Source organism: Trichoderma evansii (genome assembly GCF_050947405.1).
Source record: "Trichoderma evansii strain SZMC 28006 chromosome Unknown GGI43scaffold_4, whole genome shotgun sequence".
In the NCBI taxonomy this organism is placed as follows: domain Eukaryota; kingdom Fungi; phylum Ascomycota; class Sordariomycetes; order Hypocreales; family Hypocreaceae; genus Trichoderma; species Trichoderma evansii.
This window is the reverse complement of record NW_028145202.1, coordinates 868,238-887,644: the sequence shown is the minus strand read 5'-3', so window position 1 is coordinate 887,644 and position 19,407 is coordinate 868,238. Positions and strand designations below refer to the sequence as shown.

Sequence of the window (19,407 nt, the reverse complement as noted above, 5' to 3'; positions counted from 1 at the left end):
AATGAGCTTGGATACTACCTAGTTGAGACAGAGCTTAGTTCCATGTTCTTATCGGTGTAATTGGCAATCGTTCAACTACACCGCTTCCTCTGGGTGTTGGTGCTGGAGGGTGTGCCAGCTTGCTGCCTCTGCCATTTTCCGTCCTTTTCATGCAGTCTTGAGATCACGAGCCGCCCATATGCAGAGCCGCTGGATCTTGCATCCAACCCTCCTGTGCGAGTACGAGCAAGTTGGATCAAATCATGGTGTGGTGCATGCTCCCGGCAGGCTGTTAAGCGGGATCCAGCGGCTGCGGGACAGCTCAAGCGCCACAGCGATTGCATCTCAATGGCCCACCCGCATGTTAGTTTCACATTCAGGAACACAGCTGGCCTCGAGTTTCGGTCTGGGTGCAGTACCCTTCCCAGGTCGATCGTCGGTCAAGGCGTAGTACAAAGACTGACAGCTTCGCCCAGAGTGAGCCTCCAACGAAAGCTCGCCATCTTTTTCCCGCGCGTTAATAGGTGAGGGAGCACCGTCGAAGGCAAGGTGAGTCGGATACAGATATATAAGAGCAGCACACACACTCATTTCTAGTGGGAGGTCTAGGCTACATGTAATATAATCGCATGCACCTCGGGAGATTTCCAAATCCGTTTGGCCGTCAAGTGACTCACTTGCGTCCATTTAGTGCTTCTACGAGTTGAATCCTCTCATGCCATGGTTGCCCAGTGTCGCCGAGTCTTACACTAATCTACACTCTCTGCTGTGTTTCAACCACGTCGATGGGGCCTGGGTAGCCAACCAAAAGGTAGCACCGCGTCAATATATACGCATGACTATTGCCTACACTATTGCTACGTGCCTGCAAAGTGCTAGCTAATCCCGACGGATGCCTGCTCAGGGTAACATTGCTATCTGACAGCCCAGGCCACCAACGGATTGTGGCATGTAGCCTTACCAGACAAGCCTGGTTGCTCACAACAGGCTCTCTACCTCATCGCCTACCAAATGATCTGCTTTTTTTTGCCCAATCTAACCAGGCCATGTCTTGGCTGATGGCAGAAAGAGATATCCGCCATGTCTTCAATTTGATAGAGTTTCGGGACTGGCACAAGTGGAGAAGCCGATATCCGCCAACGCGGCTGTATAGAGACTCCGACAACATGACGAATAGAACAGACCGAGGGAAATGAAAAAGGAACAGCAGAAAGTTACGAGGAAAAGGATTCAGCGGGTATGCGTCGCCTTCGCTACGCTGTTTCGCGTGAAATCATGAAGCCTTGCTTAAAACAGGAACGAGTACGGATCATCCGGGCGGCTAATGATATGCGGTGATATGTGGAATTGCTGCTAATCCGCAGATCTGCATCAGCAGGCCGTATTGAAGCACAGATGCAATCTGCTAGTAGGGTCGCCCAGCACCGCCAATTTCTTGGCTCGGATGCACTTGGGGTTAAATGGAGATAGATGTGCAGTGGTCCGCTACACAGACTGAGCAGGGTGCTTAGTACGTAGAGGGGCTGAGGGGATTAATACAGCAATGACTATCGTTGCGGCCAAAGGATCCATCAGCCAGCAGAAGCAATAGTCAGTCATCAGTAAGTAATTCATAATACGAGCAGTATGTAGTAGTGTGATTTATGACCTTACCGTGGCACGGTGCGATCAGCAGAGTGTGAGTACAGGCAAACATGAGGTGTGGAGATGGAGTCTAAGCAGCAAGCTATGGGGAAGATGGAGCAATACCAAAAAGAGCAAAAGAAAAAAGGGCTGAGATTCTCCTGGCCAGGCTTGGCTCCGCAGGGCATGGAATCGACGGAGGCCAAAGTCGAGGTCTAGTATGATCAGCCGAGTATCTCGTACCAATCGCGTAATGCAGTCTGCCCCGGGTGATGGCAGCCCTGCAGCCCAGCGACAGGATTTGCGCCGTGTCATGCAGGGCGTTAGAGCCTACAGCAGCGTGTATGCAGTCGACAACAAAAGCGGCTGCCATCGTCGTTAACGGGCCAATGGAGAGGGGAGCAAAGAGGCAAAAAAGAAACCACGGGTGCGTGTGTTGGTTCTCAGATACAGGGCCCTTAGTAAGGCGTCTGGTCCTCATTCGATTGGCGCGCTGAACGGGCAGCTGCTACGGCCCCTGCAAGGCCAGCACACAGCACTCAACGGGCCCTGCAGCACCCCAGCCCAGCCCCCAAGGTTCGAGCCTCTAGCCGCTATTAGCCTCTAGCAGTTGGCCCTCTCAGGCGACCCAGTTTCAGCCGGTTATCCTGACCTTACATGCTCCTAGTGCATGCCACTCGGAACCATAATAATATTTCCAAAGCTGCAGCAGCTTCTCTGTCGCGGCCAAGCCCGTCCCGTCTCTTTTTTAAACTTTTGACCACCACGAGCCTCAGTTGCCCGGGACTGTCACGCGTTCAAAGCCTGTTGCCGACTAGACCGAATCCCTCGCTGTCGTGACGCTGCATCAATCCCTCTCTCGAGCCCGCCATTTTTTATCCAGCCATCTAATCAACAGAGCTTGCTCCACGACCATCGTCCCTCCGCCTCTTATCGCTGCGGCCAGCTCCTCATGCTGCTTGTTCGACCACCCTAACACGCAAGCGTCACGATGAAAGCCTCGCCGCTCATCATCAATTGGCATGACCAGAATGCCCCGATCTACTCTGCTCACTTTGAGCCAAACGGCAAGGGCCGCCTGGCCACAGCCGGTGGTGACAATCATGTGAGGATATGGAAAGTTCAAGCCGACGGCCCGGAACGAAAAGTCGAATACCTCTCGACCTTGTCCAAGCACAATCAAGCAGTCAATGTTGTGCGATGGGCCCCCAAAGGTAAATGGCAACGGTCCGTCTCTGTATTGCTATCCCGCGAGCTGACAGTAGCTATCAAATGAAGGAGAAACTCTCGCTTCGGCTGGCGACGACGGCAATGTGATTCTATGGGTTCCCAGCGAGATTCCAGCAACCAACTTTGGATCGGAAGCTTTGGATGATAAAGAATCATGGAGAGCCAAGCACATGTGTCGCTCTAGCGGAGCCGAGATATACGATTTGGCATGGTCACCCGACGCCGTCTACTTTATTATCGGTAGCATGGATAATATTGCGAGAATCTACAATGCTAGTTCAGGTAGGCAGCGGCAATGCTATTGTTTACGAGATTCATCGTGGGCTAATGTGAGGCCATGACAGGAACCCTCGTAAGGCAAATTGCCGAACATAGTCACTACGTGCAAGGCGTCACTTGGGATCCCTTAAATGAATACATCGCAACTCAGTCGTCCGATCGATCCGTCCACATCTACTCTCTCAAAACAAAAGACGGGCAGTATTCCTTGAGCCAGGACGACAAACTGCCAAGACTTGCAAGCCACGTCAAAGCCGATCTCCCTACTCGACGAATCTCTTCGAACAGTCCCGCACCCCCCGAATTCGGTCACCGAGCACAGATGTCGACCGTAGACTCTGCTACATCTGTGGGATCACCAGCTCCCTCAGCCCCAAGCACGCCAACTTCGGCACCTCTCCCTATGAACCCGCCGAGCGTCATCAGCCACAGTCGTCGATCTTCATTCTCTTCTCGTCGTTCTGTCTCGCCGGCACCTTCTCTACCTCTTCCTGCCGTCATGCCAATGGAGGCGTCGCCGAAACCTCATTATGCTCTCAACACTAATTGGGCCACGGGAACGAAGAACGCCAGTCTTTATGCGAACGAGACTCTGACATCGTTCTTTCGACGACTTACGTTTACTCCCGACGGAAGTCTCTTGCTCACGCCGTCTGGGCAGTATCAGAATCAACACCAGGCAGACAAGGATGCAAAGCCAACTTACGAAATTATCAATACGGTCTATATCTACACCAGAGGTGGCATCAATAAGCCCCCGATAGCTCACCTGCCAGGTCACAAAAAGCCTTCGGTTGTTGTCAAATGTTCTCCTATTTTCTATACCCTCCGCCAGTCTCCGCCGGTGACTAAACATGTCACCATTGATACGTCGTCTGCAGAAGACACCATCCCCTCCCTGCCAGAACCAGTTTCCAAGGCCTCTACCACGTCATCAGTCATGGATCCTCCCCCGCTGCCGACGCCGGCTTCGATTACTACCACCGAAGGAGGCGCTCCATCAAAAGGGGTGCCAGCCGAGACAAATGCGTCAACGCCAGGCCCTAAGCCCGCCTTTGCCCTTCCTTACCGAATGGTATACGCGGTCGCCACCCAAGATTCCGTGCTATTATATGATACACAACAGAAGACCCCGATATGCATAGTCAGCAACTTGCACTGCGCAACATTCACTGATCTTGCATGGTACGTATATGCGGCCGCTTAGCCTGGATGAAACTGCAGACTAACCCTTTCTATTTTTATAGGTCAACTGATGGACTCACCCTCATCATCTCATCATCGGATGGATTCTGCTCTTCACTAACATTTGCCCCGGGTGAACTCGGAGAGATTTACAAGGGCGAAGTTGGGGCAAAGGCAAGTGCATCCGCACCAACTCCGACATCAAATTTTGCATCGCCTGCTTCATTCCCCAGCGGACCGCAGCATCAGTCGCGCAACTCGGCAAGCTCTTTCACGGCACCCTCCCCCCCTGCCACATCAGCTGCGCCATCCAATCGCCCATCCTCGCCTACAAGATCAAATTCAACGTCTTCCGTAGCTACACAATCCGGCGTCGTGAGCAACCCGCCTCTCATTAGTGGTAGCGTGCCGTCAATCACGGCCACCAATTCGGGCAGGGTAACGGGCGTGCCTTTGACCACACCTCCAGAGACGCCCAAGGTTGTACCTGGACCCAGCATGGGTGTAAAAAGAGAAGCTGATGAAGCTGAGAAAGAAGACACCAAGGAGCCCAAAAAGCGAAGGATTGCTCCAACTCTTGTTACAAACTGAACATGGCGCTCCGACCTCGGCTTGTCTTTTTTTAACCTCTTTTGTTCCTTTATTTAATTTATTTTGTAGAGCGAGCCATGTTCTGCGGGCTATCTTGTCTCTTTTCTTGTGGCACGGCACTCGCCATCACAGAACGATGAGAAGCGTGGTTTGGCAATGACTATATAGATGGATGACGGTGGGTGCCAATAATGTCACTGGTACAGGCTGGCGTTTTACGGGTTGGCGTCTTTTGCTTTGATCTCAAGGTAGCGTTTAAGCTTGCCGAAGAAGATGTTTATTATACGTTTATGAGAGAGAGAAAAGCTCTCTCTCCCTATGACCTGCCTAGGGCATGGGCTGTTTGCTCGGCCCGCGATTTAGCAGGCGGGTGACGGTTAGGCAAAAAGTGCAATAGTTTTATAGTCTGATATAATAAATGGAAAATTTTGATTAATATGATTGGCGTATAGATCCAGCAGTGTGCTTTTTATTTATCATTGGAAGACACGAAATCATGTATTGTCTACAATTGTAGTGGTTATCTTGTTCGCTCAAGCATCCAAGAATTGGGAACAAAATGTTTGGCACGCAAGAAGTTTACAAGGTATTACCGTCTCTTCAAGGACTCTCATTTCATCACAGGAATCCATCCCTTCCTAGGGACAAACGTAGTCACGCCTTCGTCTCGCAAAACTTGTTCCCCTAATCTCCCCGTTACTACGCTTTGCTCAAACTGCGGCCCACGGACGTAGAATGGGAACGAGAGCCGGCAGGATGTTGGCTCTACTGCTGACTCGGAGGGATCCTTGGGCGCGGTGGGAGTGGGTGATCCTAAGGGATGAAGCTCCCAAACACTGCGACCGTGACGCTTCTTTTCGGTGAAGCCGCAGGCGCGGCGGTCCAGCGAGAGGTACCATCTTCGTTGATATACGCTCCCGATAGTGTTGGATGCTCCGATGTAGGCGTTTGTGAGGCGTACTTGGGCGTCTTCTTCCCGCTTGCGATGTGCTTCATCCAGGGATGGGGCATCATTGTTAGTTTCAGCTTGATGGTCATTGCCAGGTTCTTGTCTACTGCTATCACCGTCGTCATGGTATTCATCGCTGTCTGAAGAGGTGCTTTCCGGTTCTAAAGGGCGCACTTGTGTCGTCCTCCCACGACGCCTAGTCTGCGGCGTTCGCGAGCTTCTAGATCGCCCTGCGGCATCTTCCGTCTTGGTTAAGCGGATATTGATGACATACGGGTCGGGAAGTTTCGTTCCATGGAGACGCAGCCGGATCTTGCGGTTTTGGAAAGCTGCGTGCAGAAGAGACTGGGCTGTTGGGGTGTGCTTGCTAGAAGATGATGAGGATGATGAGTGAGGTGAGCCTGGCGGTGAGGAGGGGTCTTCTGGAGGGGCGTGTTTGCTACGGCGTGGAAGAACGGAATATGTACCCGTGTCCCATATAATAAGGGATCCTGTTTCTGGAGAAGCTGTCTCGATAAGGTGATTCTATATATAAATGTGGATCATGTTATTAGGAGTCGAGGTATGGAATAGGGAGAGAGAAGAGAGAAACTCGCCCAAAGTGAGTGGATGCGAGTTTCGGTGGCATTGCGGTTCAACCGACTGCTGTTGGCATCTCCCGGCAGCCCGTACATGATAGCCCAGCTGATACTACTGGTCTCGTTGATCTGAAGGCGGAGGTCATAGTGGGTGCCGGCCACGGGATGGTCGTGCTGATGGATCACGAAATGCGCACCGTTGGGGCTGCCTGCACAACTTTGGTACAGGCTTGAATAACCTGAGATGGATAGACGAGGGACGAGAGCCGATGTCGGGCAGAGATGTGAGGAGAGAATCGATGTGAATTGGGCCAGATGGTCAGATATCTGGATGGCTCCGGATTCGATCTCGGCGGTGGTGCCGGCGGTGGGCCTGGGGCGGGCTGCTGCTGCCGGAGGAGAAATGGCGGTAGAGATATCAGCAGAGGTAGCGGCGGCGTTGGCGGTAATGTTAGTATTAATGGGAGGAGTGGGAGTAGAAGATGCGTCTGTGGTTGGAGCTGGAGCAGTGGTAGATGAAGTAGGGAGGAGAGACGGTGAAGTGGCAGAGTGAGGATCTTGAGATGACGATGGAGACTCGAGAGACCAGGCAAGATTACGCTTCTTGATGAAGGGATTGGGAATAAGCGCAGGGGGGCTGAGAGGCCGTTTGCGAGATGGGGCCATGAAGTTGAGATGCTGATTCGTTGTGGTGAGTGTAAGCAAGTGGTTTATATGAAGGGAGAAGAAAGTATAGCTTGAAGCCTTTATTTGCTACTATAACAGCTGTCAGATTAATACGAGGAGATGTGTAGACATGCAGCAATACTTGCCCAAATAACGGACTAAATACTGATTTTCAAAGGGCCTCTCATTCAAAACTGTACTCGATAATAATTACCAGCTAAAGTGAGTCTGTTTATCGAGACAATGCTACTGGCTTCAATATTCATATCTCTGCTATTCTATACAGGTTATGTTGTTGATACAAAGTACATGCAAGCACGGACTATCTGCTCCGAACTTATTCCGTCGTATCGTGTAAAATGAGCGTGCATATTTGCACCCACTCGTACCAGGCGTGGTAGCGGATAGCACCCAGTGGTACTTGCCGCTAACCAATCATGATACGTTCGCCGTGGCAATCGTCATATCGGCTCGGCTCCACCGCAGAGCCAACCACAAGTCGTGAATAAAAACGAGCCGCGGGGTGCATGCTAATGGATGGTATACTAATGATTATCTGCATAGCCATGGATATATGCGCGAGACTCGGCTCATGCAGTCCCAACGGACCGCGGCTATGAAAATTTGCAACGCTGCTGCCCATGAGCCGAATGCTGCATTCGCAGGTTTTGAACACACGAGATATATACTCCGTATGTTGGCGAGCATTGGCGTCAAACAGCAGCTTACCATAATACTCCATTTCAGCTGTATACTCGTACCCTGCGCATGCAGCTAGCCCAATGGGCACTGCGCCATCGTTTCAGCGCTCGTCTTCAGGGCCGCATCCGCTACCAGCCTCCGCCATTGCTCAGAGCACTGCTAGCGTCTCGGCCCCGTCGCCATGGCAAATAGCCAGTACCGAGGCAAACAGAAACTTGGAAGCCACGGCGCCCCGCTTTTCCCGTCCCCCAGAACCGCCTTCAGCAGGTCAGCCGCAGCTTCGCCCCAGTGGGAAGCACAAGGGAGATACCTTTTCGATACCCCCTGCATTGCGCCAGCAGGGATGAGCTCGTATGTACTCGGGCGGTACCCGGTGCGAAACCACGCGAGCCCCGGGATTTGCCCAGGCTCGATTTAATTACCAAGCCGCCGGGGCTTGTGATTGCCCCAGCCATTTGATGAAGGCTCATCTCCCCTCCTCCCGTCAACATTAGAGCTTATTGCAACTCTTTGCTCCTCTCCCCAATTCCAGATTCCAATTGCATCCTCCCAGGCCCGACGCGTTACTCGCACAATAACAATAGACTAAGCCTTACCTGCCGATTGTGCTCGTCTTACTTGTACCGTCGCTTATCGCCACAACCTGGGGCCTTGCCTCAGCCCCAGCTGAAAAAAACAAAATTGCTGGCAGCACACCTACCCAGCCTCCACACACCAAGACTCGAAGAGGCGAGCCAAATAGGATTGCACGCGCTCCGCGGCAAATAACACTGTTGTGATACCCCGGTTGTTTTTCTCGCTGTTCATTTCTTAACCCTTTTCACAATGGCTTCGCCACCTAAGCCCTGGGAACGAGCTGGAGCCTCAGTACCTTCACGTAAGTCCCAACACGGCATCGCTCTATTGCTCTTGTGCCCAGAGCGCGCCTTGCTCGTGACCTTCACATGCTGACTAGTAGCTCTTCTCCCTCTCTCTAGTTACTATCCCTCCTTCATCAGCCTCATCATCAGTGCCTCTGTCGCCGGCATCATCTGTTGCATCCATGGACGCACCACCGATACCTGAGCGCCCGGCTTCCTTTGCCGCGGCCATGACCCCGAGTGCCGCCACTCCTACCCCCGGTGTTATGGGCGGCATGGCTGGCGGCATGGCTGCCTCTCCCTATGGCGCCTACAACAGCGCATACTCATCTCCCTACTCAAGTCCCTACTCACGCCTTGGAGGTGGCTATGGAGGATATGGTGGCATGTATGGCGGCGGATACGGAATGGGCATGGGAGGCATGTACGGCGGCGGCATGTATGGCGGTGCTATGGGCGATCCCAACAGCCTGGCGGGCCGCTTCAGCAACGGCACAGCGGCAACCTTCCAGATGCTCGAGGGTGTCGTCACTGCCTTTGGTGGATTTGCACAGATGCTCGAGAGCACATACATGGCCACGCACTCTAGCTTCTTTGGTAAGTTGTTGATACTGCTTCCGGTTTGCTCTCATGATAAGAGCTACATGCTAACATATTGGCAGCTATGATTTCTGTCGCCGAGCAGTTCGGCAACCTGCGCGATACCCTAGGATCTCTCCTCGGAATCTTCACCCTCATCCGTTGGATCCGTACTCTCCTGGCCAAGGTCACTGGTCGTCCCCTCCCGGCTGATATCGCAGCCCTCAACGCTTCAGATTTCGCTCGATTTGAAGGTCGATCCGGCGCTGCTGGATCCCAGCCCCCCAAGGCCAGCCGAAAGCCTCTCATCTTCTTCCTCCTCGCTGCTTTCGGTATCCCTTACCTCATGTCCAAGGTGATCAAGAACATTGCCGCCACCCATGAGGAAGAAGAGAAGCGTCTTCAGCAGCAGGCCCTCGAGGCCCAGAAGCCCGTCGATCCCGCCAAGCTGGAGTTCTGCCGTCTCCGATTCGACTTTGCTCCCCAGCAGCCCAACGGTATGGAGCTCGAGGGACGCAAGGGAGATCTTGTCGCCGTCTTGAGCAAGAACGACCCTGCTGGACAGCCCAGCGAGTGGTGGCACTGCCGTAGCCGTGACGGCCGCCAGGGATACCTCCCCTCAACTTACCTTGAGGTTTTGAAGAGATCTGCTGAGCCCAAGAAGCTCAAGGCTGCCCCCGATAGCAGAACCAACTCATTGACCAGCTCATCAACAAGCGAGGAGGGCAAGAAGGAGTATGCTACCGCAGATGGCATGCAGAGGAGTCACTTCTACTCTTAAACGAAGAACACTTTTATACACATGTCTGTAATGATTGGATTTGGGCCGTCAAGGCTACGCGATTAGATGCTCCGGTATAGCATGCTCTATTTTTTACCATCGGCGTACTCGTTACTTTTCCTTTGTCTTTCTTCTATTAACCATTTAAGTTTTTTGGGAGTTCTATTTCTGGGGTACTTGCATGCTTGTTATCGCATAGCCCTTGTGTGTTAAATGCGCTTTCATGGAGAGGTGGATGAGGTCCTGCTCCATTTTCCTGTATAAAAGTCGGGAGTGTTTATTACATTGTATTATCTACATACACCTTTATTAAATTTACTTTACGATGATTGGAAACAATAGCAATTAATTTACTTGTGTTTGTGATCTTTATTTGCTCCACTTTCTGAGTTGCCTCTACTTATATGTGATATATCGTAACAGAAAAAGATCAACCTAGTATTTTGTCACAGGTTTCTTTGCTTATGAATTCCTCTCATAGCCTAATAATCAGTCCCGCATACAACCAAGTTCCTCCCTACATGCTAATGAGCTCCAACATATTTAGCCCTCAGCTTCATAAGAGTTGGACTTATGCTTGGGTTGGAATTGGAAGCCTGGGTGAACAGGTCCGAGGAACATCTCACTGTCAAGAACATGTTAGCGTATGATCTTATCATCTTAAAGGCTTTATGAAAACGAGGAAAAGAAATGAGAGGGAAAAGGAAAGAAGTTTTCCAGTCTACGTACCTGATCTTGATCCAGTCCCTGTAATTGTCCGACGCCATCATTGTCTCCATCTCATCTCTGCCCTTGTACGCCGGAGGTCGGTCGTTCAGTCGCGGAGGCAAGTGCTCCAACAGACCAATCGGGACGTAGCGGTGCGCAAAGCTGAGGTACTCGAGGAGGAAGCGTCTGGTGAAGCCAATGCCAAGCTCGTCTGAGCCCCAGGCCTCGAGACCATATTTGACAAATTTCTCGATGTAGCCGAGACGCTCAGTAGATGACTTGTCGAGGTATTGACCCTTTTCGATTTCCTCAAAGATCCAGGGCTTGATGAGGGCGCCACGACCAATCATGACGGAGTCGACACGGGCTTTCTCGATATGCTCGTAGTAGTCAACGTGAGAGTAGCAGTCGCCGTTGCCGAGGAAGTACATGCGGCCGTCTTTGGCGTTTGGCAGGGTGCTCTCGTCAGGCTCAGCAATAGTGTCGGTGATCTTGGCCTTTTCATCGTTATAGGTCTTGATGAGGGCTGCGCATTCCCCAATGTAGCCCCAGTCTGCCGTCTTGGTATAGCGCTGCTCACGGCTGCGGCCGTGAAGAGTGATGGCCGCGCAACCGGGAGCACCAAGTCGCTCGCGGTGCTCGCGAGCTCCGAAAGCTAGCTTGCCAATGACTTGGGTCGCTGTCGGGCGATCCTTGCGAACACCAGTCCTGATCTTGGCGGTGATTGGAATCTCGCCAGACACGGCATTCATGCCTCTGATCATGCGCTCCAATTTACCACTTGCATCAAGAAGCGCAGATCCACCACCTGATTTAAAGACTTTGTCAATGGGGCAGCCGCAGTTAAGGTCAATGACTCGAAGGTGAGGGCAGTAACGGTTGAGGACGTCGGCAGCCTTGGTAACAACCCAGTGAGCGCTGCCCGAGATTTGGGCACCAAATTTCAGATCGCGTGAGTTGTCGTAGTCGTCAAACAACGGGATAGCTCCAGGGTTCATCTTAGGAGGTGTAATCTCAGACTTATGAGCGCGCATCAGCGTCCAGTCAGGCTTGGAACCTTGGAGCAGAGGCATTCCCAAGGCCATTTCTGAGTAGGTAGCTTGACAGCCGAGCTCTACACACAGTCGTCGGAATGGGAGGTTTCCCTGAGTGGTCAAAGGGGCGAGAGTCGGAGTCTCAGCGCCAAAGTAAAGACGGCGCTTCTCAGACGGCTTGAACGGCGGGTCAACGTACCGAGCCCGAAGGTCTTCGATGCCCATTTCTGGTTGGTCTTTGCGGCGATGATGGAAGTCTTGGCTGATGTTGGATTCGTGGTTGAGCCATGTGATGTATTGGTCCGTCTTGGTGAAGTCGATTCGTTTGCGGTTCAGCTGGATCTTTTGGCCCATAGTAACGACATTGTAGATTCCAGGTCGCAGCTCGTCTTCGCCCTTCTCTCGGCCATTAGAAGCCTCTTCCTTATCTTCTGAAGATTCCTTGGGAGCGGATTCGTCCGCTTTGGGTTCTTCGCTGGGCTCCTCCTTGGATTCCTCTTTGGGCGGTCGGTTATCCTTCAAAACCAGCTCCTTCCTGCCATCTTCGTGCTCAATTTCCTCCATATGGCTCTTGACAAATCGGCATTTCCAGCCTGAAGCGCAGAAGCCATGTGCCTCAAATGCGGGACACTTTCCGCCAAGGGCATCGACATCTTCGCGTCGGCCTTCACTGAGGTACTTGCGCAGATCGTGGCACATTCTGCACTTTTCACCGTACGGACATTCCTTTGGCGAGAATTCTCGAGCATAAGCCCTGCTATTACAGAGGGGAATGGCATCATCGAATCTTCCGAATGAACGATCAATGTTTTGACCCTTGGCCTTCTTCTTTCCCTTCTTTCCTTGGGATCTGGAGTCTTCCCCGTCTCTACGGGACTGGTCTCGGGGATCTGAACCTCGACCTTCAGCGGCATCATCATCCACTGCACTGGATCGCGCGTCTTGCTTCCCAGACATATCAATAAGATATCTAGAATACATAAGCTGAGAACATGTATGAGTTATCAAACAGGGACAATTTACTCTTTCTTAATTGGGGCAAGGCCCTTGACACGATCATTGGGTTCGCCATTCTCTTCTGATCGTTTCGGGGCCTCAGAGGTAGGCTGATTGTGAGCGTTATCTGAGGTCTCTACATGACTGCCGTTTTGAATAGAGCCAGATGCGGCTTGGCCATTCTCTCCCTGAGCAGGAGCTGCGTCGTCAATCTTAATTCGCTTGGCGGCTCGTTCCTCAGGATGCGGCTCAGCCTCTGGGTGATTTCCGGTCATGGGGATATCGGATTCTGTGGTCATATTGTACTAGTGGTGTCGATAAATATCTGGGTCGAGATAGTAGCTGCTTGATATGCCCAGACTCTCAAGATGAAATATGCAGTTGAAAAGAAGGTTGTGCCAGATATGTTTTTTGAGCAGAATTCCCGAAATCCCTGCTCAATGTAGTGAATAAAAGAGATTGGAATTCTCTTTCCTTGTATGGATAATGGATTGAGAATGCAGGCTAAATTCCATTGGCCCAGCCTTGAAAGTCGATGCTTGAATGAAGATAGAAAAAAATTGCGGTGGAGTTGGAAAATTCTACTGGATAGTGAGGTAGCGCGGCTGTGAGAAATTTTAGAGGTGGTCAACTCACTTTAGCCACCTGCCAAACATACTAGGTATTCACTGTATGCCCACTGCACGCTGGCATGAATGTCACTTTTTCCTCAGTGTCCCTGTCATAAATAATTAAGACCAATGAGAAGTTTAAATTAAAGAAAATGAAAAAGAATTTAGGAGAAAGATCCGTAGCGATAAGCGATTACTTCGAATCAGAAAGATGGAGACATTGCCGATTTCTACTTGGAGAATCGCAGCTATTTCCGATTCATTCACTAAACCAAGGCCCTGAGCACCCCCCGCAATAGATCGGTTGATGCTGCAGGGGCCAGCTCCTCAGCGCCCAGACCGCTATAACACAAATATTGAGGTCGGGCTCAGCGCTCAATAGCCAATGCAACCCCACTACCAAAACCCCTCCTCCTCCCTAACCGCCTTCAACTCTCTCCCTTCAAAGGAGTTAAGCTCCTCCTGCACGCGTCCCCGTGAGACCTCGCTCCTCGCGAATTGACGCTGCCGAAACTCGGCAATGAGGAGCAGCTGGCGAGACCATGGAAGATCTGGGCCAGCCGTTCGCTAGTGCGACCCGATCTCCTCACAAGACATCAACATACGGGTCTAGACATGGCGTGCCATCCCAAAGGACCGTTGTCGACCCGTCCGCCAACAGACGGCCTCTAATGTTTGACGATGAGGACGACGACGACGACGACGATGGCGAAGAGGAATACTACGAGAAGGATTTGACACTAGGGAAAGAGGACTTTGAGCGATATTCAGCGGCGGAGGATGATGATGAGGATGAGGAGCAATCAGCAACTCCAGCTCCCAGGAGCCACACGCCTGGCCGGCTTGCTGGAGCCAGGAGCAACGTCCCGGGCGATCAACCACGCAGCAGCAAAGCAACCGCTGAATTGGCTCTTCGTCAACGAGCAATCTCAGCCTCGCATCCGCACCCTCCAACGAGTCGTCCGACGGGACAAAGAAAATCGACCGCGGACAGTCTTCCCGATGTCCCTCCCCTTCCTCGCGATGGCGAAGCAGAACAAAAGACGGCAACGGCAACGGCAACGGCAGCAGCTGCAGCTGTAGCTGCATCATCAAGAGCAACATCTGCTGTGTCAGCTCGCCAAACGAGCACCATCATAGCTCGTCCCTCGGCCGGCAAACATACTACGTTCCCTCCGTTACCGAGACCCGGTGATGGTCCAGAGGTCCCTCCAGCCCCGGCATCCGGCATGTACTGGTCGAAGGCACCGATATCTGGAGCTGCACACTCGAATCTCCGAGCTCATACGACGACGCTGATCGGCTCCAGTGTATACGTTTTCGGCGGCTGCGATGCAAAGACATGCTTCAACTCCATGTATGTCCTTGATGCGGACTCGTTCTACTGGTCTGTGCCGCACATGGTTGGGGATATCCCTATGCCCCTCCGAGCCATGACCTGCACAGCAGTGGGGAAGAAGCTCGTCGTATTTGGAGGTGGCGACGGCCCGACCTACTTTAACGATGTCTACGTCCTCGATACGGTGAATTTCCGTTGGACCAAGCCCCGTATTGTGGGAGACAAGGTGCCTTCAAAACGTCGCGCCCACACGGCATGCCTGTACAAGAACGGCATCTACGTCTTTGGTGGAGGCGATGGCGTGCGTGCCCTGAACGATATCTGGCGGCTCGATGTCAGTGACATGAACAAGATGTCGTGGAGACTGATATCTGGTGCCGAGAAGGCAGCTCCAGGAACACGGGAGCGTCGGCCAAAAGCTCGCGGGTATCACACAGCCAACATGGTCGGTAGTAAGCTCATCATATTTGGTGGATCGGACGGTGGCGAATGCTTCGACGACGTGTGGATCTACGATGTGGAGAGGCATATCTGGAAGCTCGTCAATATCCCCGTTAGCTATCGCCGTCTCTCGCACACTGCCACCATTGTGGGCTCATACCTCTTTGTCATCGGAGGCCACGACGGCCACGAGTACTGCGCCGACGTGCTGCTCCTCAACCTAGTCACCATGACGTGGGACAGGCGCAAGACATACGGCCTGCCCCCAAGCGGACGAGGGTACCACGGCACGATCCTATACGATAGTAGGTTGCTTGTTGTTGGCGGGTTTGACGGCAGCGATGTGTTTGGCGACGTTATGGTTCTGGAGCTGGCGGTACACGCGTATTACTCGCAAATTAGCCATTTCACGATTGATGTATGATGATGGGAAGTTTTTACACGATTATGAAGGAAGGGGGGAAGAAACGCTGGATATTTCTTTTGTTAATATTTGCATTTTCCTATTTATTTAACCCTATGTGTGCATAGAAGAAGCTGATTGATTTGGGTTGATTTTCCTTTTTTCTCAATATACAGAAAGCAAGCAGCATAGCCTTTCCCCTGTAGCTTGCCAAGAAGATAAGATATAGAGTAAGCTTTATTATTTTATGATACCATGAGTTTGAAAAGAAAAAGAGAAAAAGGCCATATTAGATCATAATGTGATTCCATTAAACAATTTGATTTTGTTATTGTACAAGTTAAGGAGATATATATCCATGTATATGTAAAGCAGACTATTTTGTTTGAACCACCCAAAATGTAAGAACGAATCAAACACGCCCCATTATGCAAATGCTGATAATAATAACAGTAAAGAAAAAAGTTTGAAGCCGATTCCATTTTCCCTCGTCACCCATGTTTTTGGCGTATTAGCCACCTCTTCAATGTAAAAGTGTTTTTTGATTTCTCTATAACCGTGACGGGAAAATCAGCCCAAAAGTATATATATAAAAAAAAGAAGAAGTCATTAACCTCCCCCTTTGATACCAAAAGAGTAATTTTCTTTCATATCAATTTTTTTTCGGAGTTTTAGTTTCATTTGCTGTATTAGACATATGTGAGTGTCTGATGCAATTGTATGAAACAGCGTCTATGTGATTGGTTCAATGCCAAGAAGGGGTATTTCAAGATGGGAGGGGCCGGTTTGTTGTAACCGGATGTGACGGATAGATGTTGCATGTCATGGCAGGCACTAGCGCAGAGACTCAACGGCGCCTGCTGCTAAGAGCCGCCATAGAATGGGAGAATTGAAGGGCATTCAGCAGCTTACTGAGCCTGGCCTTGAGCAGCCTTGCGGGCAGCTATTCTCTTCTCCTCAGCCTCAACCATATCTGTAGCGAGTTTGTTAGCTAGCTGTTCATTGCAGAGTAGAGTGTTTAGTGGAGATTAACTTACCCATCCACAGATCCTGTCCCTCGTACTCCTCCTTGTGGATTCTCTTCTCAATGAGGTGCTTGTGCTCAGGGTCGTTGGGGTCAAGGACCATGACGGTCTCCCAGCGGCCCTTGCCGCTCTTGGCATCGTTCATCTCAAAGGCGGCAGAGACGATCAGCACGGCAAGAGTCAGGCCCTGGGCGTAGACACGAGCCTGGACGATCTTCTGGGGAGTGCTCATAGGCGCGCGGCTAACGAGGGCAAAGGCAACGGCCAAACTAGCAAGCCACGAAGCGCAGACAATGCTGTAGCGGTGCTCACGGCCATAGTTCATGAAGCGCTCGTATGCGGTCTCGTTCTCGCGGATGATCTCCTGGGCACGCTGGGAGTTGTCTCGGTACTGGCGTCTGGGATCCTGGGCCTTCTGGTGCTTGATACCCTGGCGATCAGCCTGCACGATGGCACCAAAGGTACCGGTGGATGTGACAAGGAAAGTTCGGAAGGGAAGGGTGAGGCCACGGAAGGAAGGGTACTTCCTTGAGGCATAGATGACACCAGTGGCACCGATGGCGAGACCCAATGAACCACCGATCAATCCTCCCTTGACAACGGCGTTGTAGTGGGCGGCTTCTTCTTCCTTGGTGAGGACCTTCATGATGACTGTTGGAGTTGGTTGTGTGAGACTATGTGGTAGGTTGCGGTTGTTGTGACAGGTAGCTGAGCTAACTCTGAAGAAAGTGGCTCAGTTTTAAGGGTATATATATCTCGAGCTCAGAAACTTCGCAAAGCGGGGGTATCGAGCAGGCAGAAATTATTCCCGTTGAGTAAAGGGGGTCGCGAATAGGCTATTCCTGGCAGAAGCAGCTACCTAATTGGATAGAAAAGCCGGCTCAGGCGGTAATGTTGCGTAGTCGGGCGAGATTGATAACCCCAGAAGAGCTGCTCTGATCAAGAGGGGTGGTGGTGTCAGAAAAGCTCGGGTGGATCCAAATGTAGCAAGTAGCAGCGAGCTGATTTTAGCTTTGGTGGATGATTTGATTACTGCGGTGGTGGTCGTGTGAGGAATGGACTATCGGTGGCAGCAAGTGCAAGTCTTATTGAGTTGGATTGTATGAGGATAGATGGTTGATTGAATCTGTATGAGATTGAATCAAGTGTTGGATGCTTGGTTGTGATGATGCTGATGGCAATGAAGACAAGAACCGATATGATGGAAGCGAGCGCCCTGTAAATATAGTGCTGGGTCTGCACGAAGCGGCATGATGTCAGCCAACTAGAAAAAAAATCTTGCTCTTTCCCTTCCGAGCCGCCCCGCCACAAACCCGAGAATTCCCCACCGAGAAATTCCCGTGCGCGATACACCGGCCCTCCGTAGGGCGATCGAGCGCAGAGTTTACGCGTTTTCGACCAAACACGCAGCGTTGGAATAGCCAGAGCTGGAATATCACTTACGCACTAATTAAAAGTACCCTTGTTTGAATTGCAAGTATGGCGATTGAATGCTTGCAAAAGCAGAACGACAGAGATGGAAGATTTTTCACTCTCACTCCCTATATCCTCCGATTATTCATTGCGCGCCGCAGCGGCGACCGCCGACTTATGTAACGATAGACGCTGCGCGGCATAATGAAGAATACAAAGCGCTCAAGCCACAGCGCTCATGGCGGCGGCTGCGGCATGTGCGGCGCCGCTCGGCGGCAAGGTCACATCATGCTCAACCGCTTAGCAGCCTCTTAGCAAGCGCGGTCCTGCGGCGGTTTCGCCCGTTGAAACGCCATCTCGTCTTATAGGCTGACTAACCACCATAACGCCCATGCCAGCTTACAGACACCCCTGCAGCCTTGCCAGACACGCGCGGTGTCATGCCGGCAGCCGAGTGGGCATGGCGCCGACCAAATCATACGAGCTGAGAGTTTTATTGTCTCGCCCGACTGCTGCTGCCCCGAGATCCTTTGACGTCAATGGACCCTTGCGTCTTCTAGAATTCCGGGCGGTTCCGCCGCAGCCAGATCGTTCGATGATGATTGTCTGCATCTCCGCGCTCCATTTCGGATCTGATGTCCGCGTAACTAGCTAAAGTAGCTGACAAGGCAATTATACCCAGATAGGTAGTACGTAGTGATAATAGTATGCAGTCGTAGTATCGGCAGCATCAACGTCATTCCCACTGGGCATCCAGCGTCAGCAGCATTAACTAGCTGGAATAAGAAAATCCAGACCACCTATTTAGGATACATCTTTGATATCATTTTGACTACTTGTAAAAAGAAAAAGATATACAAAATATACAAACAAGGGCGCAAAAGCAGTCTTACAAAGAATGCATCTACACACGCCGCCCAAGCTGCTACCCTGGAGACAACCCCAGATTTGAGTTCCCATCGAGTAGTTATCATATGCACCCTTCCGACATGTCTTTGCCACTCCCCCGGGCTCAGACCCAGAGCCGCAATGCACGATCCTACCGATCGGTGCCGCTTGCCGCCCCTCTTCCACCAGCCGCATCATGGTGGTGTGCTGGAGAACACTCGGGACGTTGACCCCTTATCTTGCAACCCCCTGTACTGTCCGCCCCTGAGACATTCTGATTGATCGGATATCTAATCGATACAGTGTATTGCCGCTATTACGATGAATGTTATGACGTAGTACTACTAATTATACTACTCAGATTGCGCTATGCTAGGGCCTTTGTAGCTGAGATCGCTCGTGGTTATGATATTAATATGGGCGACTCGGGCCGGACACTCGCGTCCAATTACTGCTAGGCTGTCCAGGACTAAGGTTCTACTTTGTAATCAGCTTAATCAATGTACCATGTGCTTTAAAATCTCATATTTAAGCCATGTGCGCCTCT

At 51.5% G+C, this 19,407-nt stretch overlaps 7 protein-coding genes across 7 annotated transcripts; 4 read left to right on the top strand and 3 right to left on the bottom strand.

Moving 5' to 3' along the window:
- The first annotated feature begins 2,223 nt into the window (after nt 1-2,223).
- GGI43DRAFT_397974 (WD40-repeat-containing domain protein) lies at nt 2,224-5,332 on the top strand. The gene is made up of 4 exons (XM_083205174.1): nt 2,224-2,816; nt 2,881-3,114; nt 3,177-4,296; nt 4,359-5,332. Exons 1-4 carry the CDS (start codon nt 2,594-2,596, stop codon nt 4,885-4,887), a joined length of 2,106 nt encoding a protein of 701 aa, XP_083063270.1. The 5' UTR covers nt 2,224-2,593; the 3' UTR covers nt 4,888-5,332.
- GGI43DRAFT_397971 (DNA polymerase ligase-domain-containing protein) lies at nt 5,333-7,695 on the bottom strand. Its single transcript, XM_083205173.1, has 3 exons — nt 7,227-7,695; nt 6,433-7,170; nt 5,333-6,361 (listed from the first exon to the last, which is right to left on the bottom strand). The coding sequence occupies exons 2-3, from the start codon at nt 7,078-7,080 to the stop codon at nt 5,498-5,500; spliced, it is 1,512 nt and encodes a 503-aa protein (XP_083063269.1). The 5' UTR covers nt 7,081-7,170; nt 7,227-7,695; the 3' UTR covers nt 5,333-5,497.
- GGI43DRAFT_397969 (uncharacterized protein) lies at nt 7,685-8,195 on the top strand. Its single transcript, XM_083205172.1, has one exon. The coding sequence runs from the start codon at nt 7,863-7,865 to the stop codon at nt 8,127-8,129; it is 267 nt and encodes an 88-aa protein (XP_083063268.1). The 5' UTR covers nt 7,685-7,862; the 3' UTR covers nt 8,130-8,195.
- GGI43DRAFT_397968 (peroxin PEX13) lies at nt 8,196-10,368 on the top strand. The gene is made up of 3 exons (XM_083205171.1): nt 8,196-8,659; nt 8,760-9,239; nt 9,305-10,368. The coding sequence occupies exons 1-3, from the start codon at nt 8,608-8,610 to the stop codon at nt 10,000-10,002; spliced, it is 1,230 nt and encodes a 409-aa protein (XP_083063267.1). The 5' UTR covers nt 8,196-8,607; the 3' UTR covers nt 10,003-10,368.
- On the bottom strand, nt 10,348-13,576 carry GGI43DRAFT_397965 (tRNA dihydrouridine synthase DUS3). Its single transcript, XM_083205170.1, has 3 exons — nt 12,768-13,576; nt 10,732-12,714; nt 10,348-10,627 (listed from the first exon to the last, which is right to left on the bottom strand). Exons 1-3 carry the CDS (start codon nt 13,037-13,039, stop codon nt 10,546-10,548), a joined length of 2,337 nt encoding a protein of 778 aa, XP_083063266.1. The 5' UTR covers nt 13,040-13,576; the 3' UTR covers nt 10,348-10,545.
- A 174-nt stretch (nt 13,577-13,750) lies between these two features.
- GGI43DRAFT_288514 (Kelch repeat-containing protein) lies at nt 13,751-15,815 on the top strand. Its single transcript, XM_083201337.1, has one exon. It carries the CDS (start codon nt 13,894-13,896, stop codon nt 15,553-15,555), a length of 1,662 nt encoding a protein of 553 aa, XP_083063265.1. The 5' UTR covers nt 13,751-13,893; the 3' UTR covers nt 15,556-15,815.
- A 414-nt stretch (nt 15,816-16,229) lies between these two features.
- On the bottom strand, nt 16,230-17,452 carry GGI43DRAFT_288517 (HIG1 domain-containing protein). The gene is made up of 2 exons (XM_083201338.1): nt 16,572-17,452; nt 16,230-16,507 (listed from the first exon to the last, which is right to left on the bottom strand). Exons 1-2 carry the CDS (start codon nt 17,203-17,205, stop codon nt 16,443-16,445), a joined length of 699 nt encoding a protein of 232 aa, XP_083063264.1. The 5' UTR covers nt 17,206-17,452; the 3' UTR covers nt 16,230-16,442.
- Nucleotides 17,453-19,407: the final 1,955 nt, after the last annotated feature.

What these genes read in the sequence shown, in the direction of transcription:
- GGI43DRAFT_397965 (XM_083205170.1), bottom strand. Translation starts at nt 13,039, where the DNA reads ATGACCACAGAATCCGATATCCCCATGACCGGAAATCACCCAGAGGCT. An exon ending in CTTGCCCCAATTAAGAAAGA is followed by an intron (nt 12,715 to 12,767) that starts GTAAATTGTCCC and finishes TATGTATTCTAG; the next exon opens with ATATCTTATTGATATGTCTG. An exon ending in AGGGACTGGATCAAGATCAG is followed by an intron (nt 10,628 to 10,731) that starts GTACGTAGACTG and finishes TGTTCTTGACAG; the next exon opens with TGAGATGTTCCTCGGACCTG.
- GGI43DRAFT_397971 (XM_083205173.1), bottom strand. Translation starts at nt 7,080, where the DNA reads ATGGCCCCATCTCGCAAACGGCCTCTCAGCCCCCCTGCGCTTATTCCC. An exon ending in CTCGCATCCACTCACTTTGG is followed by an intron (nt 6,362 to 6,432) that starts GCGAGTTTCTCT and finishes ATTTATATATAG; the next exon opens with AATCACCTTATCGAGACAGC.
- GGI43DRAFT_397974 (XM_083205174.1), top strand. Translation starts at nt 2,594, where the DNA reads ATGAAAGCCTCGCCGCTCATCATCAATTGGCATGACCAGAATGCCCCG. An exon ending in TGTGCGATGGGCCCCCAAAG is followed by an intron (nt 2,817 to 2,880) that starts GTAAATGGCAAC and finishes TATCAAATGAAG; the next exon opens with GAGAAACTCTCGCTTCGGCT. An exon ending in ACATTCACTGATCTTGCATG is followed by an intron (nt 4,297 to 4,358) that starts GTACGTATATGC and finishes CTATTTTTATAG; the next exon opens with GTCAACTGATGGACTCACCC.
- GGI43DRAFT_397968 (XM_083205171.1), top strand. Translation starts at nt 8,608, where the DNA reads ATGGCTTCGCCACCTAAGCCCTGGGAACGAGCTGGAGCCTCAGTACCT. An exon ending in TGGAGCCTCAGTACCTTCAC is followed by an intron (nt 8,660 to 8,759) that starts GTAAGTCCCAAC and finishes CCCTCTCTCTAG; the next exon opens with TTACTATCCCTCCTTCATCA. An exon ending in CACGCACTCTAGCTTCTTTG is followed by an intron (nt 9,240 to 9,304) that starts GTAAGTTGTTGA and finishes ACATATTGGCAG; the next exon opens with CTATGATTTCTGTCGCCGAG.
- GGI43DRAFT_397969 (XM_083205172.1), top strand. Translation starts at nt 7,863, where the DNA reads ATGGGCACTGCGCCATCGTTTCAGCGCTCGTCTTCAGGGCCGCATCCG.
- GGI43DRAFT_288517 (XM_083201338.1), bottom strand. Translation starts at nt 17,205, where the DNA reads ATGAAGGTCCTCACCAAGGAAGAAGAAGCCGCCCACTACAACGCCGTT. An exon ending in GGGACAGGATCTGTGGATGG is followed by an intron (nt 16,508 to 16,571) that starts GTAAGTTAATCT and finishes AACTCGCTACAG; the next exon opens with ATATGGTTGAGGCTGAGGAG.
- GGI43DRAFT_288514 (XM_083201337.1), top strand. Translation starts at nt 13,894, where the DNA reads ATGGAAGATCTGGGCCAGCCGTTCGCTAGTGCGACCCGATCTCCTCAC.